Source organism: Trachemys scripta, chromosome 7 (genome assembly GCF_013100865.1).
Source record: "Trachemys scripta elegans isolate TJP31775 chromosome 7, CAS_Tse_1.0, whole genome shotgun sequence".
Classification (NCBI taxonomy): Eukaryota; Metazoa; Chordata; order Testudines; family Emydidae; genus Trachemys; species Trachemys scripta.
The window spans coordinates 45,424,624-45,446,018 of record NC_048304.1 but is presented as its reverse complement, the minus strand read 5'-3'; the positions used below and the strand labels follow the sequence as shown (position 1 = coordinate 45,446,018).

The 21,395-nt window shown below is 45.1% G+C and overlaps 1 protein-coding gene across 1 annotated transcript; it reads left to right on the top strand.

Moving 5' to 3' along the window:
* The first annotated feature begins 1,851 nt into the window (after positions 1-1,851).
* Positions 1,852-21,375, top strand: C7H3orf18 (chromosome 7 C3orf18 homolog). Its single transcript, XM_034777569.1, has 5 exons — positions 1,852-2,372; positions 7,686-8,093; positions 12,592-12,617; positions 14,479-14,608; positions 17,950-21,375. The coding sequence occupies exons 2-5, from the start codon at positions 7,860-7,862 to the stop codon at positions 18,028-18,030; spliced, it is 471 nt and encodes a 156-aa protein (XP_034633460.1). The 5' UTR covers positions 1,852-2,372; positions 7,686-7,859; the 3' UTR covers positions 18,031-21,375.
* The last annotated feature ends 20 nt before the right edge of the window (positions 21,376-21,395 follow it).

Genomic DNA, 21,395 nt, shown 5'->3' with positions numbered 1-21,395 from the left:
GGACCCCGTGCCTCATGATCCAGACATGGGATCTAATGGGATCTGTTCTACTTAGACTGGAAGACCTTTGGGGGCAGGGACTGTCCTTTGGTGGTTACACGTGTGCACAATTCCAATCCTCAGCCGTCCATGAAATCTCCAGTGGCAGTCACAATGCAAACAATCAACATAATTCAGGGGACTGGTTTCAGCCAAAAGAAGAACAGGAGTACTTGTGGCACCTTAGAGACTAACAAATTTATTAGAGCATAAGCTTTCGTGGACTACAGTCCACTTCTTCGGATGCATATAGAATGGAACATATATTGAGGAGATATATATACACACATACAGAGAGCATAAACAGGTGGGAGTTGTCTTACCAACTCTGAGAGGCCAATTAATTAAGAGAAAAAAAACTTTTGAAGTGATAATCAAGCTAGCCCAGTACAGACAGTTTGATAAGAAGTGTGAGAATACTTACAAGGGGAGATAGATTCAATGTTTGTAATGGCTCAGCCATTCCCAGTCCTTATTCAAGTGGTTTCAGCAACTAACACAAGGGTCTCTTCTCTGTGGAACCTGGAAAGTTTCTCTCTCTCACCAACAGAAGTTAGTCCAATAAAAGGTTTAATTTTTTTATTAAAGCTAATGTTAAAATTATCAAATACACAGGTTAAGCAAAGAGTGACTATACATCTGAATGTAATGCTTGAATTGTCCAAAAGTACAAAGTTTGGTTTAAAAGTCATAATATATATATATATATATATATATATATATATATATATATATATATATATAGTACCCAATCTGCAATATCCCAAATTAAGGTTAATAAATTTAACAAAACAGTTTAGATACTAACATCCAGATACATCACTCATAAAAGGTTATACCAAGAGTAGCTTGTGGAAAGCAAATATAACAATGAGTGTAGATTGTCCCTCAGTAATTGAGAATTTAGGATGGATTGTATTTACTGAGGGACAACCTATCAGATAAGTATTTCAGTTACTTTCCCGACGTTGCTTCTCAAAGGCACTCCAGCTCCTCTCTCCTCGTATTGCCAATGTCCAGTGATGTTTTCTAAATAGACAGGTGAGCAACATGCATGCATCTGATGCCGATGCTGCTTCCACTTAGAGCAGGTTGATTTTATGCTGGTGAAATGTCATAAAGCCGCTCCTGACTGACCCCAGTGTAAAGGAGCTCGATTTCCACGGCCTCTATCTTCCAAATTCCTTCCCACAGACAGAGGCTGAAACTACAAGATTGGATACGAGGCACCAGTTAAAGTTGTGTGTGTGTCTCACTTTGAGATCCTCAGATGAAAGATGCAAGACACGGGTGCTGGAAGTAGGGATAGCACCCCCTTGCTTGAAGGAGTAATAACAAAATACATGGTTTCTGATTTCAACACATCCACTGTAAAAATTGTTCCAGCACCCCTGGAAAGACAATAGGGCAAAGTACCAATTGTCATGAGCATCACTGGCAGAGACGTGAGGAAATTGCACTGGGTAAAAGGCACAGTGGTTATGGGCGGGGACAAATGCTCTCTTGGTGGATTTCCCCTGAGAAGACTTGGACAAGGCTGGAATTCCATATAACCAAGCCCGATGGGAGCACTGCAAAGCGAAACACAATCCTAAAGGTTATATAGGAGCTAAAATCTCCCCTCTCCGCCCCCCGCCAATTCTGTGGGGCAATGGCATGTGGCATCCTTCCAGACTGAGAGTGCATAGTGCTAAAATCCCAGCTTCCCACTGTTTAACCTCAATCTCCCTGCAGCAGCAAAAGCTCATGAGTGACAAACAGGCTGGCCAACCCAGAGCCAGAGCCCCATCCTCTCCCCGCCAATCCCCGGCAAAAAGGAGATCAAAGCAGGAGATCAGAGAAAGGGGAGGAGGGGTTGGCAGCTCCTGGCATCTTGGAAAATACAATGGCAAGTAGAGCAATAACAGCAGCCGCGGGTCCTCTATCTCCAGCACAAGCAATCTGAGTTCCACTGCCAAAGGCGGCTCGTCAGCCCTGTCTCCACCAAACCAAGAATTATCCATCTGCTAAGGTTGCTCTCTGCTGTCCATTGGAAGCAGCTTTCTGTATGAGAGAGCAATTTGCTTCTATCCCCTAGCGTGCACGCACTCACACACACACACACATCACCCAACCTTTTGCACTTGTGCTCTTGTCCCAGTTGTGGTAGGAGACGACGAGGTTAGACAGACAGCAGCTCTCTGGGGACAAGGCCAGCGGCTACTGTGTCTGTGTGGGCTGTGGGTATTCCCCCTGCCTGCCGGCTCGGGAGGCTTGGCCTGGGCTACTCTTCCAGTCTGAGACGGACGACTGGAACCAGAAGGGGACTCGATTCCTCATCTAGGAGGAATTAAGTAAGTGCTGATGTCACGGTTTTGTTCAGGCGGTTGGAGGGGCATGCACCAGCTTGTTACAGTGAAAGTAGGTGGGAGGGGGATGAATCCAGAGCAGGCGACTGGGACTGAAAGCTGGTGTGAGAAGCAGTAGCATCAGCCTGTCTGGAAACAGTGAAAGCATATTGCTGTGTGAATATGGATCACCCAGCAGGGAAATGCAGCTACTTCTGGGGTGGAATTTGGCAGCCACCCTGTACAAGCAATACTGTAAAAAGATATTTTTAGAAGAGGGAGTGAAGAATAACTTTAATTGAAAATGCAGGGGGTGCAGGCTATTTTATGTAGGGAAAATAGAAGTGATGGAGTTGGAATTTGGCCAGGACACTGGGGTTAATATAGGCAGGCAATGAATTTCCCCCATCCATCCCCCTTATTCTAGTATGTCAAATCCCACCCAAGACTGAATGAAATCAAGAGTGAAAGGAGAGCTCTGCAGATGTTCCCTGCCTCAATTTCCTCCTTAGAGGCAGATCCCCTCAACCTTCCCCACACAGGGTGGAGTTAGTGATGTGGCTTAGCCCTCCATCCAAGTCACTAACCAAACTTAACCTGGGTAACAAGAGTCCATACAAACAAAAAGTTCTTCTGCCCCCCTGGGACTCCTCTCCAGCCTGCCCTCTGGGCTCAGTTCCCAGTCTCTTCTGGGCTCTTTTTAACTCTCTCTGCAATGAAGCCCTGACTCCCTTGCTCCTTCCAGCCCCTTCCATGGGCACCCAACTTTTTCCCTATGGTTCCTCCTCTAAAGTGCATTCTCTGCCCTTTGAGGCCCATGTATTCATCAGATTGTCACTTGACCACAATTAATCCTCTCTCCTTCAGCTGGGAGGTAGCTAATTATGGCATAGGCAGGGCTGGTCCCATTGCCCTTGTGACACCCTCTCATACAGCAGCCAGACTTGTCTTCAGGGACATTTAGAGGAGTCAGGTTTGAAATTCAGCAGTCATGGATAATCCTGATAGAACTGCAATGTTGAGTAACAGTCTCTCCTCCAGGAGAGACATGTCCCAGCCTCTGCACAAGAGAATCTCTTAAGGCCCCAAAATGGTTCAGGCTGGGAAGGTTTGGCTCATTGGAAAAGTCTGAAGGGACACTTCCCAGTGCTCGGGAAAGTGACTGTCCATGAAGCTAACTCCCTGAAACCCTCTCTGCTCAGACCCCATCACCTTGCGGTAGCAGCCAGCTCTGTAGAATTCAGTTGTCTCCTCTAGTCCTTGAAATGAACTTTGCTAGCTCAAATGCATCTCCCAGACCAATCAATTATCCAACTTTTGTGAGCCTTTGCAGGGTAGGGTTTGGGCAGATGCCATCCAACCACCTTCTAAGGGAGATCCTGTTATACCTCAGGACAGAGAGTGAGCAAATAGTAACCCCAGGGCAGTCCCTCTCCTGCCTGCTGCCCCACACACAATGGGGAGAGATGTCAAGGTGAATTTTCTCAACAAGGTGCAATGAATGTTCCTGAGACCAGTGGATGAAAGAGCAGACAACATGGCAGTCCTGGAGTGGGGGAGTAGGAGGAGGGGTAGGATAGAAGTCTGCTCAAGGGATGGCTTCTTTCTCTCTCTCTGCGGAAGGATGGTAACCAGAGCGGCAAGGGGCCTGTGGGAGTCAGGCTGTGCCACAGAGGACTACATAGGAGGCTGAGGGGCCAGCCACCTATAGGGTGGTTTAGGAGGAAACCGCAAAGTTTCACGCTGAAAACCCACATCCCATGAGGCTGCAATGACCAAATACCACTTGTTAGAGATGGTGGTTGATATTGAATATACCTCTCTTGGGTTAGTAGTTCCAGCCAGAGTAATAATGAACATCCTAATAAATCCTTGTCCTTTTTATCCAGACATCCTAAAGCCCTTCAGTAATATCAGAGATATTAAAACTAAAATTGTCAAACCTGCATAGGTGCTGACTCCGTGGGTGTTCTGGGGCTGATGCACCCCTGGAAAAAAATAGTGGGTGCTCAGCACGCACGAGCCAGATCTTGAGTGTGGAATGCGATACAAAATTACTCAAAAACAATGAGGAGTCCTTGTGGCACCTTAGAGACTAACAAATTTATTTGGGCATAAGCTTTCCTGGGCTAGAACCCACTTCCTCAGGTGCATGGAGTGGAAAATACAGGAGCAGATATAAATACATGAAACGATGGGAGTTGCCTTACCAAATGTGAGGTCAATCTAATGAGACAATTGAATTAACAGCAGGATACCAAGGGAGGCAAAATAACTTTTGAAGTGGTAATGAGAGTGGCCCATTTCAGACAGTTGACAACAAGGTGTGAGTAATAATAGGGGGAAATTAGTATTGGGGAAATTAGGTTTAGGTTTTGTAATGACCCAACCACTCCCAGTCTTTATTCAGGCCTAATCTGATGGTGTCCAGTTTGCAAATCAATTCCAGTTCTGCAGTTTCATGTTGGAGTCTGTTTTTGAATTTTTGTTGTTGAAGAATTGCCACTTTTAGGTCTGTTATTGAATGACCAGAGAGACTGAAGTGTTCGCCGACTGGTTTTTGAATGTTATGATTCCTGATGTCAGATTAGTGTCCATTTATTCTTTTGCATAGAGACTGTCCAGTTTGGCCAATGTACATGGCAGAGGGGCATTGCTGGCACATATCACATTGGTAGAGGTGCAGGTGAACGAGCCCCTGATGGTGTGGCTGATGTGGTTAGGTCCTATCATAGTGTCCCTTGAATAGATATGTGGACAGAGTTGGCACCGGGGTTTATTGCAGGGTTTGGTTCCTGGGTTGGTGTTTTTGTTGCTGGTGAGTATTTGCTTCAGGTTGGGGGGCTGTCTGTAAGCGAGGACTGGTCTGTCTCCCTACTGTTACTCACACCTTCTTGTCAACTGTCTGAAATGGGCCACTCTCATTACCACTTCAAAAGTGGTAATTACTCAAGATTGCAGCCTGCTTTGGACTTAATTAAGAGTTACAAAGGGATCTCACAAAACTGGGTGCTTTGGCAACAAAATGGCAGATGAAATTCAATGTTAAATGCAAAGTAATACACATGGCAAAATATAATCCCAACTATACCTACAAAATGATGATTCCTAAATTAGCTGTTGCCCATCAAGAAAGAGAGCTTGGAGTCATCTGCAAATTTATAAGAATCCTTCTCACTGTGCAGTTATCTCCCTGAATTCATTCTCCAGCTTGAAAAGATCTAAAAATCATCTCCAATCATCAATGGGACAGACACAACTGAATAATGTAGCTGTCCTTAATGTGCATCAAGACAATACCAGGGAACTAGATGTAAATAAGATTGCTGACAGTTTCATCCAGAAAGCTACAGTGAGACATGATGTCTTTAAACTGTTAGCAGTGGTGCAAGTAGAAATAATATCTTGCTGGTACTGCACTCATGGGAGGGACACAAGGGGGGGCATGTGACCTCCTCATGTGACCCCTACCCACCGCCAGCCTGGGGCCCACACGCTCTCCCTGTCCCCTCCGACACTCCCCTTTGTATATACAAACATCAATATGCTTAACTACTCACTTTCCCCCCAAATATGTAGTATTTCAGTCTGTTTATATGGAATATGGGAGTTGGGTGCGGAGCCATTTCAGCATATGTTTGACTTATTAAAAGACAAATTTTAAGTAGAACTGTATCCTAAACTGCTTTATGGTATTGTACCCAAACATTTCATTTCAATGGGGGATTCAACTTCCTTTATAGGAACAGGCTTCTGAAACTCTTACCATTCCACAAAAGTGGTCCATAGTCATGCAAATACTCCCATTGTCTTCAATGGGATTCATCAAATGATTAAGAGTTTACAGGCTTAGGTTCCAAGTTTGTAAATTGTTCTGGATGAAACTGACAATGCCTGAGCTGTCAGATCAGAAGTAACTTCATTAAAATAAAGTTGGGCAGGTGTGTGATAAGTCTTAGCTCTGTTGCTAAGATGAGTAACATATTTTCAGCAAAGTTCTTGGCAGATTCCTGAGGCAGCTGGTTTAAGGCCATCAGTGTCCATCATTATAATCTTCACTTACAGTTCGCTCACCCACAAAGCTGGAAAATGAGGCATTTGTTTTCTTTGTTTTGCTGCTCCAGTTCCAGTTAACAAAATGCATGTTAGACTATTTTGGCTGCAAAGAAGAATTCTATGTACACTGGGGACAACACCTGATTCCCATAAGGCTGCAGAACTGGGCTGACATCAGAATCCAAACATACTCTGGTCAGTACAAGCAGAGGCATTCCTCTAATGATTTGGACTTGATGTGATGCAGTATGGATGTCTTGGATAATTCAGACCAGTGGGGAGAAACAGAATCAAAAACACTGTTTAAACACCTTCCGTCCCTCCCACCCCTCCCCTCTTGAGGACTCCTGACCAACTTCCAAACTTAAACAAAGCCTTTGTTTAAGTTTGTTAGCATATGTATTGTGCTGTTAAAGCCACTTAAAGAATGAATGCCCTCCCTAGCCACATTCTGCTCCTTTAAGGAGCAGAGTGCAAACCCACCCACCCCCTCTCCCACCGGAGTGGGGAGCTAGTCCCAAGTCTTTCCAGTACCCCGTACCCGCTAAAAACAGCTTGTAGGTGATTGCAATGATTTTAATATACTGTAATTCATGATAATGTAATTATGTAATTCATAAAAATTTAATCATTATTAAAATAGTAAAGATACCAATATAGATGCATTCAATAACTAAAATATGAAATAAGTATATAAATATGCTGAAAATAGCATCCCCCCCAAACTGGCTGACACACACACCTCCTCAAAAGTACCCACTGGCAAAAACAAGTCAGCGCCTATGCAAATCTGGGTGTCTGAAATTAGGCACGTAAATCAATGGTCTGATTTTAAGAGGTGTTGATCACCCACAGCTCCTAATCAAGGCAAATTTGAAAGTGTTGGCATAAGAGAAAGAACCAGGCTCTCCTGACTCTCAGCCCCCTAGACCTCAGCACAAATGTGGCAATTGATTTTGGATGCCTTAGGTTTTGGAAGCTCAGCTTGAGAATCTCATGGCCTGATTTTGACATGCCCAGATCCCACTAACTTCAACTGGAGTTGGAGGCGCTCAGCATCTCTGAAAAGTCAGCCACTTTCTATCTCAGGTTGAGCACCCAAAAATACTCTCTAAGCCTCCCCTCTCCTCCAAAATTATATCTAATCTATCTCATACTGAGAAACAGTTGCCATTTCAGAAAATGTTGGGTCTTGTATCTTTAGGACTGTCACCTCGTGCATCTGTGACTTATAAAGCTTCTGCTTATCTCTCTCAAACACAGGGAGAAGCAACAGGATTCTCTCAGAGAAGGGCCAACAAGGAAGATGTTGCACAACAGCGCTCACAGGAGGGTCCTTGACAGAAGGGGAGACCCTATGACTTTGTAGCAGAAATCGAGGAGTCCTGAGTGGGTGGAGACAGTTCAGTAAGAGAGGACGTGGGGCCCTTGTCCAGGATGAGTTACAGCACGCCCTCTGAACACGATTTGTACCGCAGCACCACTACCACCTCCGAGCCAGACCCAGGGTCAACCATGGACAGGGCTCTACCAGAAACTGCTACCGTAAGCCCTGAAACCACCAGCTTTAACAGCACCAAAATTCCAGACATGGTCAGCAGTGGGCCTGGCCTGAGCACAATGCTCCTCTCATTTGGAATCATTACTATGATTGGGTTGGCTGTAGCAATGGTAAGAGAGACCTACTCCATCGGGCATTCTAAATACTTCTCTTTCTAAAGTAGGAAGGGTGGGTGTGATTTATTAACACCAGTTTTAGTCCCAATAACTTGATTGAACCAAGAAAGAGCCACCACGCTGGACAACCATACAAAAGTTATGGGCACCGAAAGTCTCTGAGATCCACAACTTTTAACTGTCTTTATCCAGTGCTCAGAACCAACCAAGTGTGGGAGGTATGCGTAGGCTCCCAGTAGGAACCCAAATCGCAGCACAATGATCAGTGCTGCTGGGATCTCCCAGGACTGGGTGCCCAGTAGTTTTGAGGATGCCAGGAACCAGTTCCCATATGTGGTATCAGCTTTTTTAAAAATAACTGAGGAGTTTATTTAAAAGAAAATGGGGCAGATTCTGCTCTGAGTTGCTCTATTCTGTCCTATGTAGGTTTTTATACCATGCTTATCACTGTGGCATCTAAGCACCTTCCAGTAGTGCATTAAGCCACATGACTATCCATCTGTTGTTTATGCTCTCATCCTCCCCCAAGAGGAACATGCATGTGCAGTGGAAAGTCTTGGTCTGGTAGGGTGTTTGGTTTTTTAACAGAAATATACCTGTTACTAAGTGTGTGTTAGAAGGGGCAAGGTCAGAGAAATGTGCCTTGCACTTGGAGCAGATAGTGAGGTTTGTGATGGCTCTTAGTTCCTGGGGAAGTTCATTTCATAGTCTCTGCCCCTGCAGAAAGTTCTGTTTCCCTTGACTGAGGGGGAGTTAGGGGGGCCTGTCTAGCTTCCTGTGATATGACTGGACACAGCATAAGTGGGTCAGCACTTCAGATAACATGTGGTGATGCATTGTTAGGCAGTGAAGTATTAAGAGGGGAATGATCTCCCCTCCCCTTCTTCCCCCCATTGTCATGTTTCCTTTCAAGGCCAGCTCCTGAGTAGATCCCTTGGCAATTTGGAAGTCAAAAGACTTCTGAATGTGTGGTGGGTTTCCTACATAATACCTAACCCATCTCACATATGGAGAGTTAAAGAAAGGAGGAAGGTTCTGTGTTTGTACAAAGATGCTGTTATCCATATAACAACTGGCATGTCCATTGACGTGTGGTGTGGAGTCTGTCACACTCTTCCCACAGGATATTGAACAAATGCTTAAAATTCCCCGAGCTGCTCCACAGAGCCAACCTTTCCATCTCCGCTATAGGTAGTGGCTTTCTAAACCTTTCTTCTCACCGACCCCTGAGTAGGTGTGTCACTTACGAAGAGTGCAGCACAAAAGGCTGTCATCCTTCTCTAGTAGAATGAGCTAGTTTACCTTTCAGCAGAAGATGGTGGAAACAACAAGCAGGGCCAGCACAACCCATTAGGCGACCTAGGCGGTCACCTAGGGACTACAATTTGGGGGGCAGCGACCGCTGGCAGCGCTCCTGACAACAAGAATCAGTTCTTAGGGTCAGCTTCCCTTACAAACTGCAACAAGTTAATTTGTGGAACTTGCTGCTGCAGAATTTTCTTGCAGACTTTGGGTAAAGTTTTCAAAAGTGCCTAAGTGCAAAGACAAAAAGCAAGTCAACCTAGACCAGTGGCTCTTAACCTTTCCAGACTACTGTACCCCTTCCCTTTCAGAGTCTGATTTGTTTTTGTACCCCTAATTTCATCTAAAAACTACTTGCTTACAAAATCAGATATAAAAATACAAAAGTGTCACAGCACCTTACTGCTGAAAAATTGCTACTTTCTCATTTTTACCATATAATTATAAAATAAATCAGTTGGAATATAAATATTGTACTTACATTTCAGTGTATAGTATATAGAACAGTATAAACAAGTCATATGAAATTTTTGCTTGTACTGATTTCACTAGTGCTTTTTATGTAGCCCTTTGTAAAACTAGGCAAATATCTAGGTGAGTTGATGTACCCCCAGAAGACCTCTGCATACCCCCAGGGGTACATGTACCTTGGTTGAGAACCTCTGATCTAGACGATCCCTGACAGGTGTTTATCCAACCATCTCTTAAAAACGTCCAGTGATGAGGATTCCACAACCTCCCTTGGACGCCTGTTCCAGAACTTATCAACCATTATGGTTAGATATTAGGAAAAACTTTCTAACTAATCTCGCTCTTGCTGCAGATTAAGCCCATTACTTCTTGTCCCACCTTCAATTAACATGGAGAACAGTTGATCACCATCCTCTTTATAACAATCCTTAACATATTTGAAGACTTATCAGGTCCTCCCTTCCACCCCCAGTTTTCTTTTCTCAAGACTAAACATGCCCAGCTTGTTGTGTGGTTTTTTTAAACTTTTCCTCATAGGTCAGGTTTTCTAAACCTTTCGTTATTTTTGTTGCTCTCCTCTGGACTCTCTTCAGTTTGTCCACATTGTGATGGGTTAGATCACAGAAACCCCCTTAGGAGCTGCCAAGTGATGTGCCAAGACTACTTCTGCCCCTGCTTTCCCTGCCAGCTTGGGACTCCAGCACACTGTCTTGCTGAGCCAGACATGCCCGTCTGCTCCAGCACAGACCCAGGGTCTGAATTACTTGTCCCAAAGCTGCAGACTTAACTGAAAGCAGCTTACAGAAGTGTTCCTGCCTTTAACACTCAGATGCCCAACGCCCAATGGGGTCTAAACCCAAATAAATCCGTTTTACCCTGTATAAAGCTTATACAGGGTAAACTCATAAACTGTTCACCCTCTATAACACTGATGGAAAGATATGCACAGCTGTTTGCGCTTCCCCTGCCCCCTGTATTAATACATACTCTGGGTTAATTAATAAGTAAAAAGTGATTTTATTAAATACAGAAAGTAGGGTTTAAGTGGTTCCAAGTAGTAACAGAGAGAACAAAGTGAATTACCAAGCAAAATGAAATAAAACATGCAAATCCAAGCCTAATACAGTAATACAACTGAGTACAGATAATATCTCACCCTGAAAGATGTTTCAATACGTTTCTTTCACAGACTGGACGCCTTCCTAGTCTGGGCACAATCCTTTCCCCTGGTACAGCCCTTGTTCCAGCTCAGGTGGTAGCTAGGGGATTCCTCATGATGGCCGCCCCCTTTGTTCTGTTCCACCCATTTATATGTCTTTTGCATAAGGCGGGAATCCTTTGTCCCTCTCTGGGTTCCTACCCCCTCCTTCTCAATGGAAAAGCACCAGGTTAAAGATGGATTCCAGTTCAGGTGACTTCATTACCCACTTGCCAGTACACACGTATACAAGAAGACTTACAGGTAAAACAGAGCCATCTACAGTCAATTGTCCTGGGAGCCATCAAGATTCCAAACCACCATTAATGGCCCACACTTTGCATAATTACAATAGGACCTCAGAGTTATAGTTCATATTTCTAGTTTCAGATACAAGAGTGGAACATTTATACAAATAGGATGATCACACTTAGTAGATTATAAGCTTTGTAATGATACATTACAAGAGACCTTTTGCGTGAAGCATATTCCAGTTATATTAGCATATTTTCATAAAATCATATAGAGTGTGTCACACACATCTTTTCTTAAAGTGTGGCACCCGGAACTCGACACAATACTCCAGCAGAGGCCTCACCAATGCTTAGTAGAGCGAGACAGTTACCTCCCATGTTTTACATACAACATTCCTGTTAATACACCCCAGGATGATATTAGCTTTTTTGCAACTACTTCTCATTGTTGACTCATTCCATTTGTGATCCACTATAGCCCCCAGATCCTTTTCAGCAGTGCTAACACCTAGCCAGTTATTCCCCATTTTGTAGCCATTAATTTGATTTTTTTTCTTTCTAAGTGAAGTACTTTGCACTTGTCTTTACTGAAGTTCATCTTGTTCAAATCAGACCAATCCTCTAATTTGTCAAGGTTGTTTTGAATTCTAATTCTGTCCTCTAAAGTGCTTGCAACCCCTCTCAGCTTGTTGTCACCCGAAGATTGTATAAGCACACTCTCCATTCCATTATCCAAGTCATTAATGAAAATATTGATTAGTACCAGCCCCAGGGCGGACCCTTGCAGGCCCTTCTAGATACACCCTCCCAGATTGACAGCAAACCATAACTACTCCGAGTATGGTCTTTCAAGCTGTTGTAAACCCACCTTATAGTAATTTCATCTGGACCCCATTACCCTACTCCTCTTATGAGAATGTCACCTGGGACTGTGTCAAAAGTCTTACTAAAATTGAGATATACCACATCTACTATTTCACCCATCCGCTAGGCCAGTAACCCCGTTAAAAGAAGAAAATTAGTTTGGCTTGGCATAGTTTGTTCTTGACAAATCCATATTGGCTATTCCTTATAACCCTATTATCCTCTATGTGCTTACAAATTGATTATTTCATAATTTGTTCCAGTATTTTTCCAGGTTTCAAAGTTAGGGTGACTGGTCTATAATTCCCCAGGTCCTCCTTGTTCCCCTTTTTAAAGATGGGCACTATCTCCTGCTCCTCTCCTCACTGGGACTGTTTTAATGGTGTTTCTCTTTCTCCTCTAGGTTCTCTATATCAGGAAGCGGAAGAGGTAAGTGCAGTCTGCTTTTGGGGAGTCTCAATGCTTCAAAACTAAGGCAAAGGCCAGGAAATCTCTAGCAGACAGGGAAGCCAGGGGAAAGGAGTCAGATGGGAATGCAGAGTTCCCTCTCTTTCTTCCCCCCATTGTAGATTTCCTTTCCAAAGCCAGCTCCTTGCCATTTTGGAAGCCGAAAGTCCTTTGAATGCATGGTAGGTTTCCTACACAACACCTAACCCATCTCACATACGGTGGGTTAAAGAGAGAGGGTTTGTACAAAGAAGCTGTTATCCATATAACAGGCATATCCTATGACCTGTGGAGTCTGTCACATTTTAGCCAATCCCAAATGCTACGGTTACAGGCAGGGCTTTTCTGCTCCAGCAGCCTTACGTAATGAGGTTTGCCTGGCAAGGCTACGTCTGCCAGACCCCAGTTCTCCAAAGCTTTTGCTTAGCTTGACAAGGGCAGTGGGCCTACCTTTCCCCCTGCTTTCCTCTGTGTTTATGGCAGTGCTGCTGGGCGAAATGCTGGACTCCACGCTTTCCAGGACAATTTCCCCTGGATCCTGTTTTGCAAGATACTAAGTTTCCTAGCTCAAGACTTAGTGGTCTCCCCCTCATCCACCCACCCATTAAGCTTGCTGCTGAAAATCAGGAGAAGAATGGCAAACAGGGAAAGACATCTCTCCTTGATTTGCCTGCTATTTTGAAATGGACACAGACATAGATGGATTTCTGTGTCATGGACTGTGCCTCACTTACTGATTGCTGTGGGCAATGCTATACTACACACAGCCTGCAGGATACATTGCTACTAGCCAGAAATCTTACAAGCTGGTTCCCAAAGCAGAGACTTGAGAGAAACAGAAGAGGCTAAAGGGAGAGCTGAAACATTTAGCCTGTAAATACACTGATGGTTTAGTGGACAGAACCCAGCCAGAGGCAGGCAAGGGTCATGCAGAGAACATGTCATCTGAGCCTTGGCCAAAAGGGACCCTGATCCTGCCTGGAACAGGTCATGAATCTCTTCCTCCCCACAAAACAACACCCACATCATATGCTGGGGCTTCGACAGCTACACACAAGTATGCCTGTTTGGTGGAGTCAGCAGTCCCTCTCATCACTGCTTTGTCTAGGCCAGCATGAAGGGAGACCCTTTGCGGGGTCAGGCTGCATTGTTAGGGTGAAAGTAGGTAAGCCACACAGAAATACAAAGTGTTTGTGTGTCCATCAGCTCCCTCCAGAGCTCCTTTTAGATTTTATATACCAATCCCACGTTCCTCCTTCCCAGGTTATTGGCAGAGATTGAACTCAGAACCAGACACAGGCCTCTGCCATTTGAGCTGAAGATGTAATTCTGCCAGCAGTAGGAGGTTTTTATCCAAAGTGTGGACTAGCCACTGCTGAGTGTGTGGGGGGTGTACATCACACTGAGCCAGCGAGTTACATGCTCCCCCTGCCACATAAAGCTCATCCTGAGATTCTAGCTCAGTTTAAATCCCCACATGGGCCTCTGCTGTGCAGCCACAGGTTACCGGGGGTAACTGAACCCTGCACATTCAGTACCGGCCTCTTCCACTTTGTCTAAAAAAGCGACCTAGTTAGCTGGTAGCAGCAGTTGGATCTTATCCTTGCCCCTGGACAGGGATATATCACTTAGTGAGTTACCGCCAAATACTCTCTTAACAGCAAGAAGCACCCTTGAATAGAAAATACACCCGTACACACAGGCCTCCACTCACATCCATACACACGCTTCAGCAGCTGCCCGGCAATGGAGTGGGGAAGGAAGACTAACTGTTTGTTTCACTCTCCCTCTTTCCTCGGCCACAGGTTTTGATGCTGCACTTTGCTCTTCTTTCTGTTGGCAGGTTAGAGAAGCTGCGGCACCAGCTCATGCCCATGTACAATTTCGACCCCACGGAAGAACAGGATGAGCTGGAACAAGAGCTGCTGGAGCATGGAAGAGATGCTGCATCTTCCCAAGCCACCCAGAGCAAGGTAGTAGTTGCCTCCCACAGTCACATCACCCTTCTTTCTGCCCAACCCACTCAGAGATGTGCAGGCCTGTTATTACTGAGCTTGGCAAATGCATTGGAGGTAGTCTTGTAATGAACACTGCATGTGGAGTAAGCCACACAGAGCCTCCGGGGACTTCACTAGCCACATGGCACAGGTTGGGGTGGAAGGCCAGAGCAGCTTGGAGGGTAACAGGGAAAGAGGGAGGTCACAGGGTTGTCATTACAGAGAGATGGTGGGAGGGAAAATGCAGAATTTGGCAAGCTAGAAGAGGGGGAAAGGAGGGTTTCAGCAATTAGGGGATAGGTTACCTATAGCTAATCTCTCAACATGCTGCAAGGGCCCAGTAGAGCATCAAGTGGAGTTGGAGCCAGTATGTGGGAGCTGACAAAGAGCCCAGCACATACATGGCCAAGTGTGCAGCCCTTACACAGGCCATGGAGTAGGGCATCCTCACCTCATGAGCACCCTCTCCTCTCTAGTGACAGCATTGCAGGGGGTCCTGGTCTCTAGCATTTCCCCTTCTGGGCTCTCCCGGGGGCTGCAATAGCCTGTCTCAGGCCGCATCTTCTCCTGACTTCCTCTCTGAGGTTCTGCAGGTTGGTCATCCAGCCAAACCAGATAGAGTCTAAACCCCCTTCACGGGAGCACAAACAAAATCTAAGTAAAAGTCCAAACAAATCTTCATGCTAATGGCCCTTCTGCCCCCTCAGGCTTCAGTGTAGTTCCCTTATTTTCCTTTACCTCAAAGGTTCCCTTGTAGGAACCTAACCTGCTCCTATAGCCTACAGTTCTTCTACCATTGTTTTCTGCCTATTAAACCCTATCCCAGAGCACCTCTCCACCAGCATCTGCCATCTCAGCAGTCTCTCCCAAACTAAGCGCTGCAGACTACACCTCTACCCTGATATAACGCTGTCTTCGGGAGCCAAAAAATCTTACCGCATTATAGGTGAAACCGAGTTATATCGAACTTGCTTTGATCCGCCAGAGTGCGCAGCCCTGCCCCCCCGGAGTGCTGCTTCACCGCGTTATATCCGAATTCGTGTTATATCGGGTCGCGTTATATAGGGGTAGAGGTATATTTATGAGGTCTAGTTCCGGCCAGGAGGCAATTAGTAGAGGCATGCCTACTTGCAGTTCTGTCTCTTACTTTGCAGCTGATGGGGGTTAAACCCCATCAAAAGGAGCAACCAATTTTTCTTCTGCATGAAGGAATCTAACTCTCAGGCTGGCTCACAAGGCAGCTGTGGAGAAGTGTGTCTCAGCAGGGGGCTTGCTGTGGGGGGCAGAGGTGCAGCTTCCTGTGAGTTTCCAACCATAGCAGTTAGTGCACCTCTGAGTAGACGAGTGATGGTGAAGTATGCGCGGACTTGGCTAAACATGTTACCTCAGTGCTACTGCATACAAGGCTTTAGAAGAAAGACTGGGAGGCGAGTTTCTCCTTTAGCTCAAGTGGGACAGGCTTGTGCTTTTTCAGCAGAAGCGCCCAGGCTCTACATTTGACAGCTGCTGCAGACCTCTGAATGGTCACGGCATGAGCCACAATGACAACTGCAAAGTCCCACAATGCTGCCGATTTGCTACACTGGAGTGCTTTGAGAAGAGGCCGGGTCTCCACTAGTGGTTTTCAGTTGCTATTGGTATAGCTTTTTCAGTATCTCAGCCAAGATGTTAGCTCTGTGCCAATTTGCCCAGGGCACCAGGTTGTGGGAGGAGCAGGGAAAGGGGCTACTTACCACGGTCAGCCAGTTTCACAATGTTCTTTGTTTTCTTTGTGGGGGGGAAAAAGTTCTTATGAAATACAGAGGCATCAGGGACGGCTGGAACGGGTATGTCTCGGAGTGAGTGATGTGAGGGTGCAGCCCCTCTGTAGAGTAGACAGCTCCCCTTCCTTAGATTCCTCTTCAACTGGACCAACCAGCCCACATATTCCTTTCCATTTCCTATGGAGCTTTTCTTTAGGGGCGGGAAGTGCTCTTGTTTTCACACACATACTTCACTTTATATACTTAACTAATTGGCAGCAGATTAATGGGGGTGGGGAGGGAGAGAGGAAAAATAAGTAGAAGCTGTAACTATAAAGCCGTTTCCCCAAAGGAACCTCCCCCATTGCCTAAGCACACAGGTAAAAATGTAGGAGCAAACTGTAATGTGGGCAGGTAGAGACACCTGAGGTAAAAAGTAAACAATGGCAGCCTTTGCTTCTGTATCTTCTCCTTCATAGAGTCACTATCTTAAAATTCTGCTTCCAGAACTAACAAAGCGTCCCTGACAATGCACACTTGACATAGGCACAAGCTACAATACTTTGATCTTCAGGCTGACTGCCCTGAAATTCACAGGGCTTTTGGATAAGGGGTTTTGATAGCTCCATTGTTGGAATAAAGGGCAGTGGCAAAATTTGGACCCAAGTCTGGATTTAGATTCCAGTTGCCTGCCCCAAAATGTGGGATGTTTCTTCAAACCCAACTCTGCTTGACAGGATGGAGCAGGGAGTTGGGTTACTGCATTTGAGGTGACCGGTTCTTCTGGGATCACTTACTCACAAGCAATGATACAAGGGGTATGTTTTAGAGGGATTGTTGGTGGTAGAGGGTTGTGTGTTTAACATGTTGATTTTTGAAAAGAAGAGGAATAATATATAAAGTAGGGATTCTGACTAAAATGCTACTAAGAAGAAATACAGGATGCATGGAGAGATGCATAAGGAAGAGCTCATTGAGGTAATAAAGTGGGGGAGGGAGGGAAACAATGGCACAGTAGCAATGCCAAAGGCCTGCCTAGGACAGACTGTGCTGCTGGACTCCTCAGATTCCCATGGGGCCCGCTATCTCGCAGATGCCTCTGATGATAAATGGCAATTTTAAAGATTTAAAAGAGTAAGAGAGAACATCCAAAATGGAGCCACTGTTCAGCGTGTGGCAGGTTTCATAGGTCCCATGGTGCAAGAGCCAAGGGCTGCAACAGTTTGGAAGTGACTGCCTTATACATACAAATTTTGATAAAGAAATAAGCCATTCAAAGGGTGCAGGGAGAGAGAAAGTGTTACATGTTGCTAATCCATGCAACCTGGATAAACTACATCTAAGGTTCCAGATTGTCTGATGGTGTAAATTGACTTGGTCTCCATTGACTTCAATATCTGGCCCAATATATATTTGGGTCACAGACTTGTTAAACCCAGTGTTTTCTAATCAGACTAACACTAGTGATGAATGTAGGTAAGATACAGTGTGTAAGTTTATGGACAGACATGTGGGTTTGCATATATCCCTGCAGATCCTTGCCTTGTCTCATCTCTCACTGCTTCATTTTTGCAGATCCTCCTGACGAGCCAGGGAACTGTCCAGAGACCCAGCCGTCTTGTGTTCACAGATGTCGCTAACGCTATCAATGCATGAACGACACCTGCCCCTGCTTTGGATCACTCTGAGATCAGGGAAGATGGAGCCAACCAGTTACATACCACAAGCATGGATGAGGATACCAAGCCTACTGACCACCCCATCCGTTTGTACTGCGACTGGGGAGCAGTTCTGGGCATTTACACACTTCAGGCAGCAAATGCTTGGTGGTGGCTGGCTGCAGCAACTTTTGGTACATCCATCGCTACCAAAGGGCCCTGAGCTGCCATACTCAGATTTCAGGAGCGATCCTGGTTAGTGCCATCTTACCAAGCTGTTCAGGGATGAAGATAAACTGTCTTGAAGCTAAATCGGTCAGAATGCACGACCCTACCGAGTCATGGGATCGTGGTGGGGGTGGGAGCACTTGTTTTGAAGGGCTTTCCCAGTGGTTTTTTACCATAACATCTCACGATTGGAGTCCTGCATTGTAATCTTAATGGTTTCCACAGAGCTTAGGCAGGTGCCTGGGGGTGACTTAAGCCCCCTTAAGCTGGGAGGCAGGTCAACTGTGTCTGCCTCTTCAGCAGTACCCATGAGCACATGATGTTATTCCCGGGGCAAACTCATCCATCTTGTCTCTTGTGCTGCCTAGATTGTTCATAAACACACTCACAGGGTAGCACTCAAGGATTCCTTGTGGGCTTCCAATGGGTTTCTGCAGCACGGGTGTTTCACTAGTTTTAAAGGTGAACCAAAGAGCTTTGGAGGAACAAATTAATTAAATAAATCTAAAGCGAGGAAATGGTTGAATGTCCCAGATCAGTGATGTAATAAGAATGTAGGGACAAGCCACTCAGCTCCTAGAAGCTGGGCCCTCTCATCTCCCTCTGGCTTAGCTAGGAGTGGCAGTGATTGGTGACCGGATACCACAGTGGTAGAATTAATATAATAAAAATAAATGGGCTCGGATGTAGTCCCATCCACTCTTGTGCTCCGGCCAAGGAAGATGGTTCTTACCGAGTAAAGTTTTATGAGGGAAGAACACTTTGAGAGAGAGTGAGTGTGAGTGAATATATAGGATAAATAAATTTCAGTACAAAATAGTCAAAAGTCTGATCCTTACTTATTTACCTGCCAGAACCTGCATTCAGGATTCTTTGCTTCTCCTGCTGAAATAGGTGACCCCATCTAAAGCAGCGTACAGAGTATAAGAAAATGCTCTGCTTTATGTCCCAGTTACATCAGCCAACAATGCAGAAGAAATGCAAAATCTTGAACTCGGGTCTTGGTAGGTAAAAACAAATCCTTTCGGTTCACCTTTATCACTGGTGCACTTCTCTCTCAGCTGTATTGTTAACTGACATGGTGAGTGATGAGTGCTGAAGAGGAAGCCCCTGGGCAAGAGTAGTGTTATGGGGCCTGTCAGGCCCTTACTGCGACTGGCCACCTTGGTACACTGCAGTATGAAGCTGGCACTGTAATGAGCAGAGCTTTCTGGCAATCACTAAGAACAAGTGCAATATGGCCAGGCACTGCAGGGAGAACATCAAAAGCAAGTAGCAGGACCTAAGCAATGATAGTAGGAAAATATAAATACAGGCTGTTTGTAAGTTTTCCTTCACCCATGTTCCCCAACATAGCCAGATCATAAGACAACTACCCTATCTTTCCTGCTCTATTCTCCAAACCTGAAATTGAAATGGGAAACTGGCGGAACCTAGCAAATCAGAGAGCCCCTGCCTGTCCATGATATTCTAACCTCAGTGATTCCCTCCGCTCCCTGGACAAAAGTCCTGATTGATATATTCTTGCCAAAGGTAGATTGTAATACCAGGTGATGGGTTTGTACCTATGGATCTATATAGATATATTCAAGAGATCCAGCTGTCCCACCAACAAGTTTGAGACCTGATGTATGCAGCACATGCATGTGTCCATCACAGTTGATGCACTGATTATCTATTGGTTTTCTTTTAGCACATGCATTTGTCAAGCAGAACTGCCTTCTGCCCAGGAGCTCCAGTGCAGAGAGAGCCAACTACATGACTCTCAAAGTAAAGAGCTCTCTTTAAATTGACAGCCAAAATCTGAATGCATACCTATATTTAGAAAGTGGGCATTATGCAAAGAGGCAGGTGACTGGCTGGCAAAAATGTCCAGCAGTTTGAGTATTCAGTAGAACTGCACAAGTCGGGACTTGCTGGCCAGTGTACCCTCCCTCAAATCATTTTCCTACAAATTTCCCCCTTTCATATGTACAAATATCTTTCCTGCTTATGGGCCCAATCCTGTAGCCCCTTCTCATGCAACTTGTCCTTACCCACCAGAGTATTCACTGACACTACTCACCTGCATAAGATTTTGCAGGACTGAGCCTTTTTGGGGCTTTATTTTTTTAAACTTCCCCTCCCAGGTAAAGCTTGAGAATTCTTGGAACCTTTTTGATCCTGGAGTCTGTAGCTGCCCTTGGGAAAATGGCCCTTAGTGTATAGCCAGAAGACAACTGGAATCTACAAAAAGGCATCCCAGCACCTCAGCTACAGGCTGCCATTAGTGTTCCCACTCCAAAAGGATTGCTCACAACAGGGTGTGGTGTATGGAAATAAGCTTGATCCTCAGCTGGTGTAATACAGCCTAGCTCCACTTTGAGGTTTTGAGCCCTGGAGGCTTCAATGCAGCTACACTGATTTTGCCCCAGGTGAGAATCTGAATCAAACACATCACACACTTTACTCTGCTTTGGGAGAACCAGCATCTCTTTCCATTTGCTCAGAGATGGCTGCCAGCAACTGAGTTGTCAGATTTCTCTCCTGTAGATTTCAGCTGTTGCTGTAAGGCCCACTGGGGCTTGGCAGGCCTTAGGGCTTCTGAACGATTTTAAACCTAAACAACATTGGCTTTTTCTTTTTAGGGGAACCTTTTTCAAGACTCCTTATCACTGAAGTGAATTTTTTTAATTCTTTGATTCAATACACAAAACTGTAACAAAGAGAATTTCCTAAAAGCAACAATATGCTTTGCAAAGCTCCGTGAACCCCATCCTTGCACTTCTCAGGCAGTTGCTGAGTGATGCACTTGCTGTGTATCTGGAACCAAACCCATACCTTGCCATGTATTAGGGGTAAGACCTATATTATATAATGAATGGACAGAATTCCTTTCAGATTCAAACAGTTCTCTTATATAAGGGGATTCTGTCCTGTGCTGGGGGCCCTTAAATCAATGTAATACAGATAACGAGACTAAAAGAATATTAGCACTATTGGTTGGGCTTTAGCATTCTTTTAGTGTAATAGCACCTCCTTACAGGGTACTGGACGTATACGTATAATTTAGTAGATGTGTTATGGTGTAATTTAACTCAAGTTTTAAGCATTCAGATGTAATTAAAGTATTTACATGAAATCTGGCATGATTTT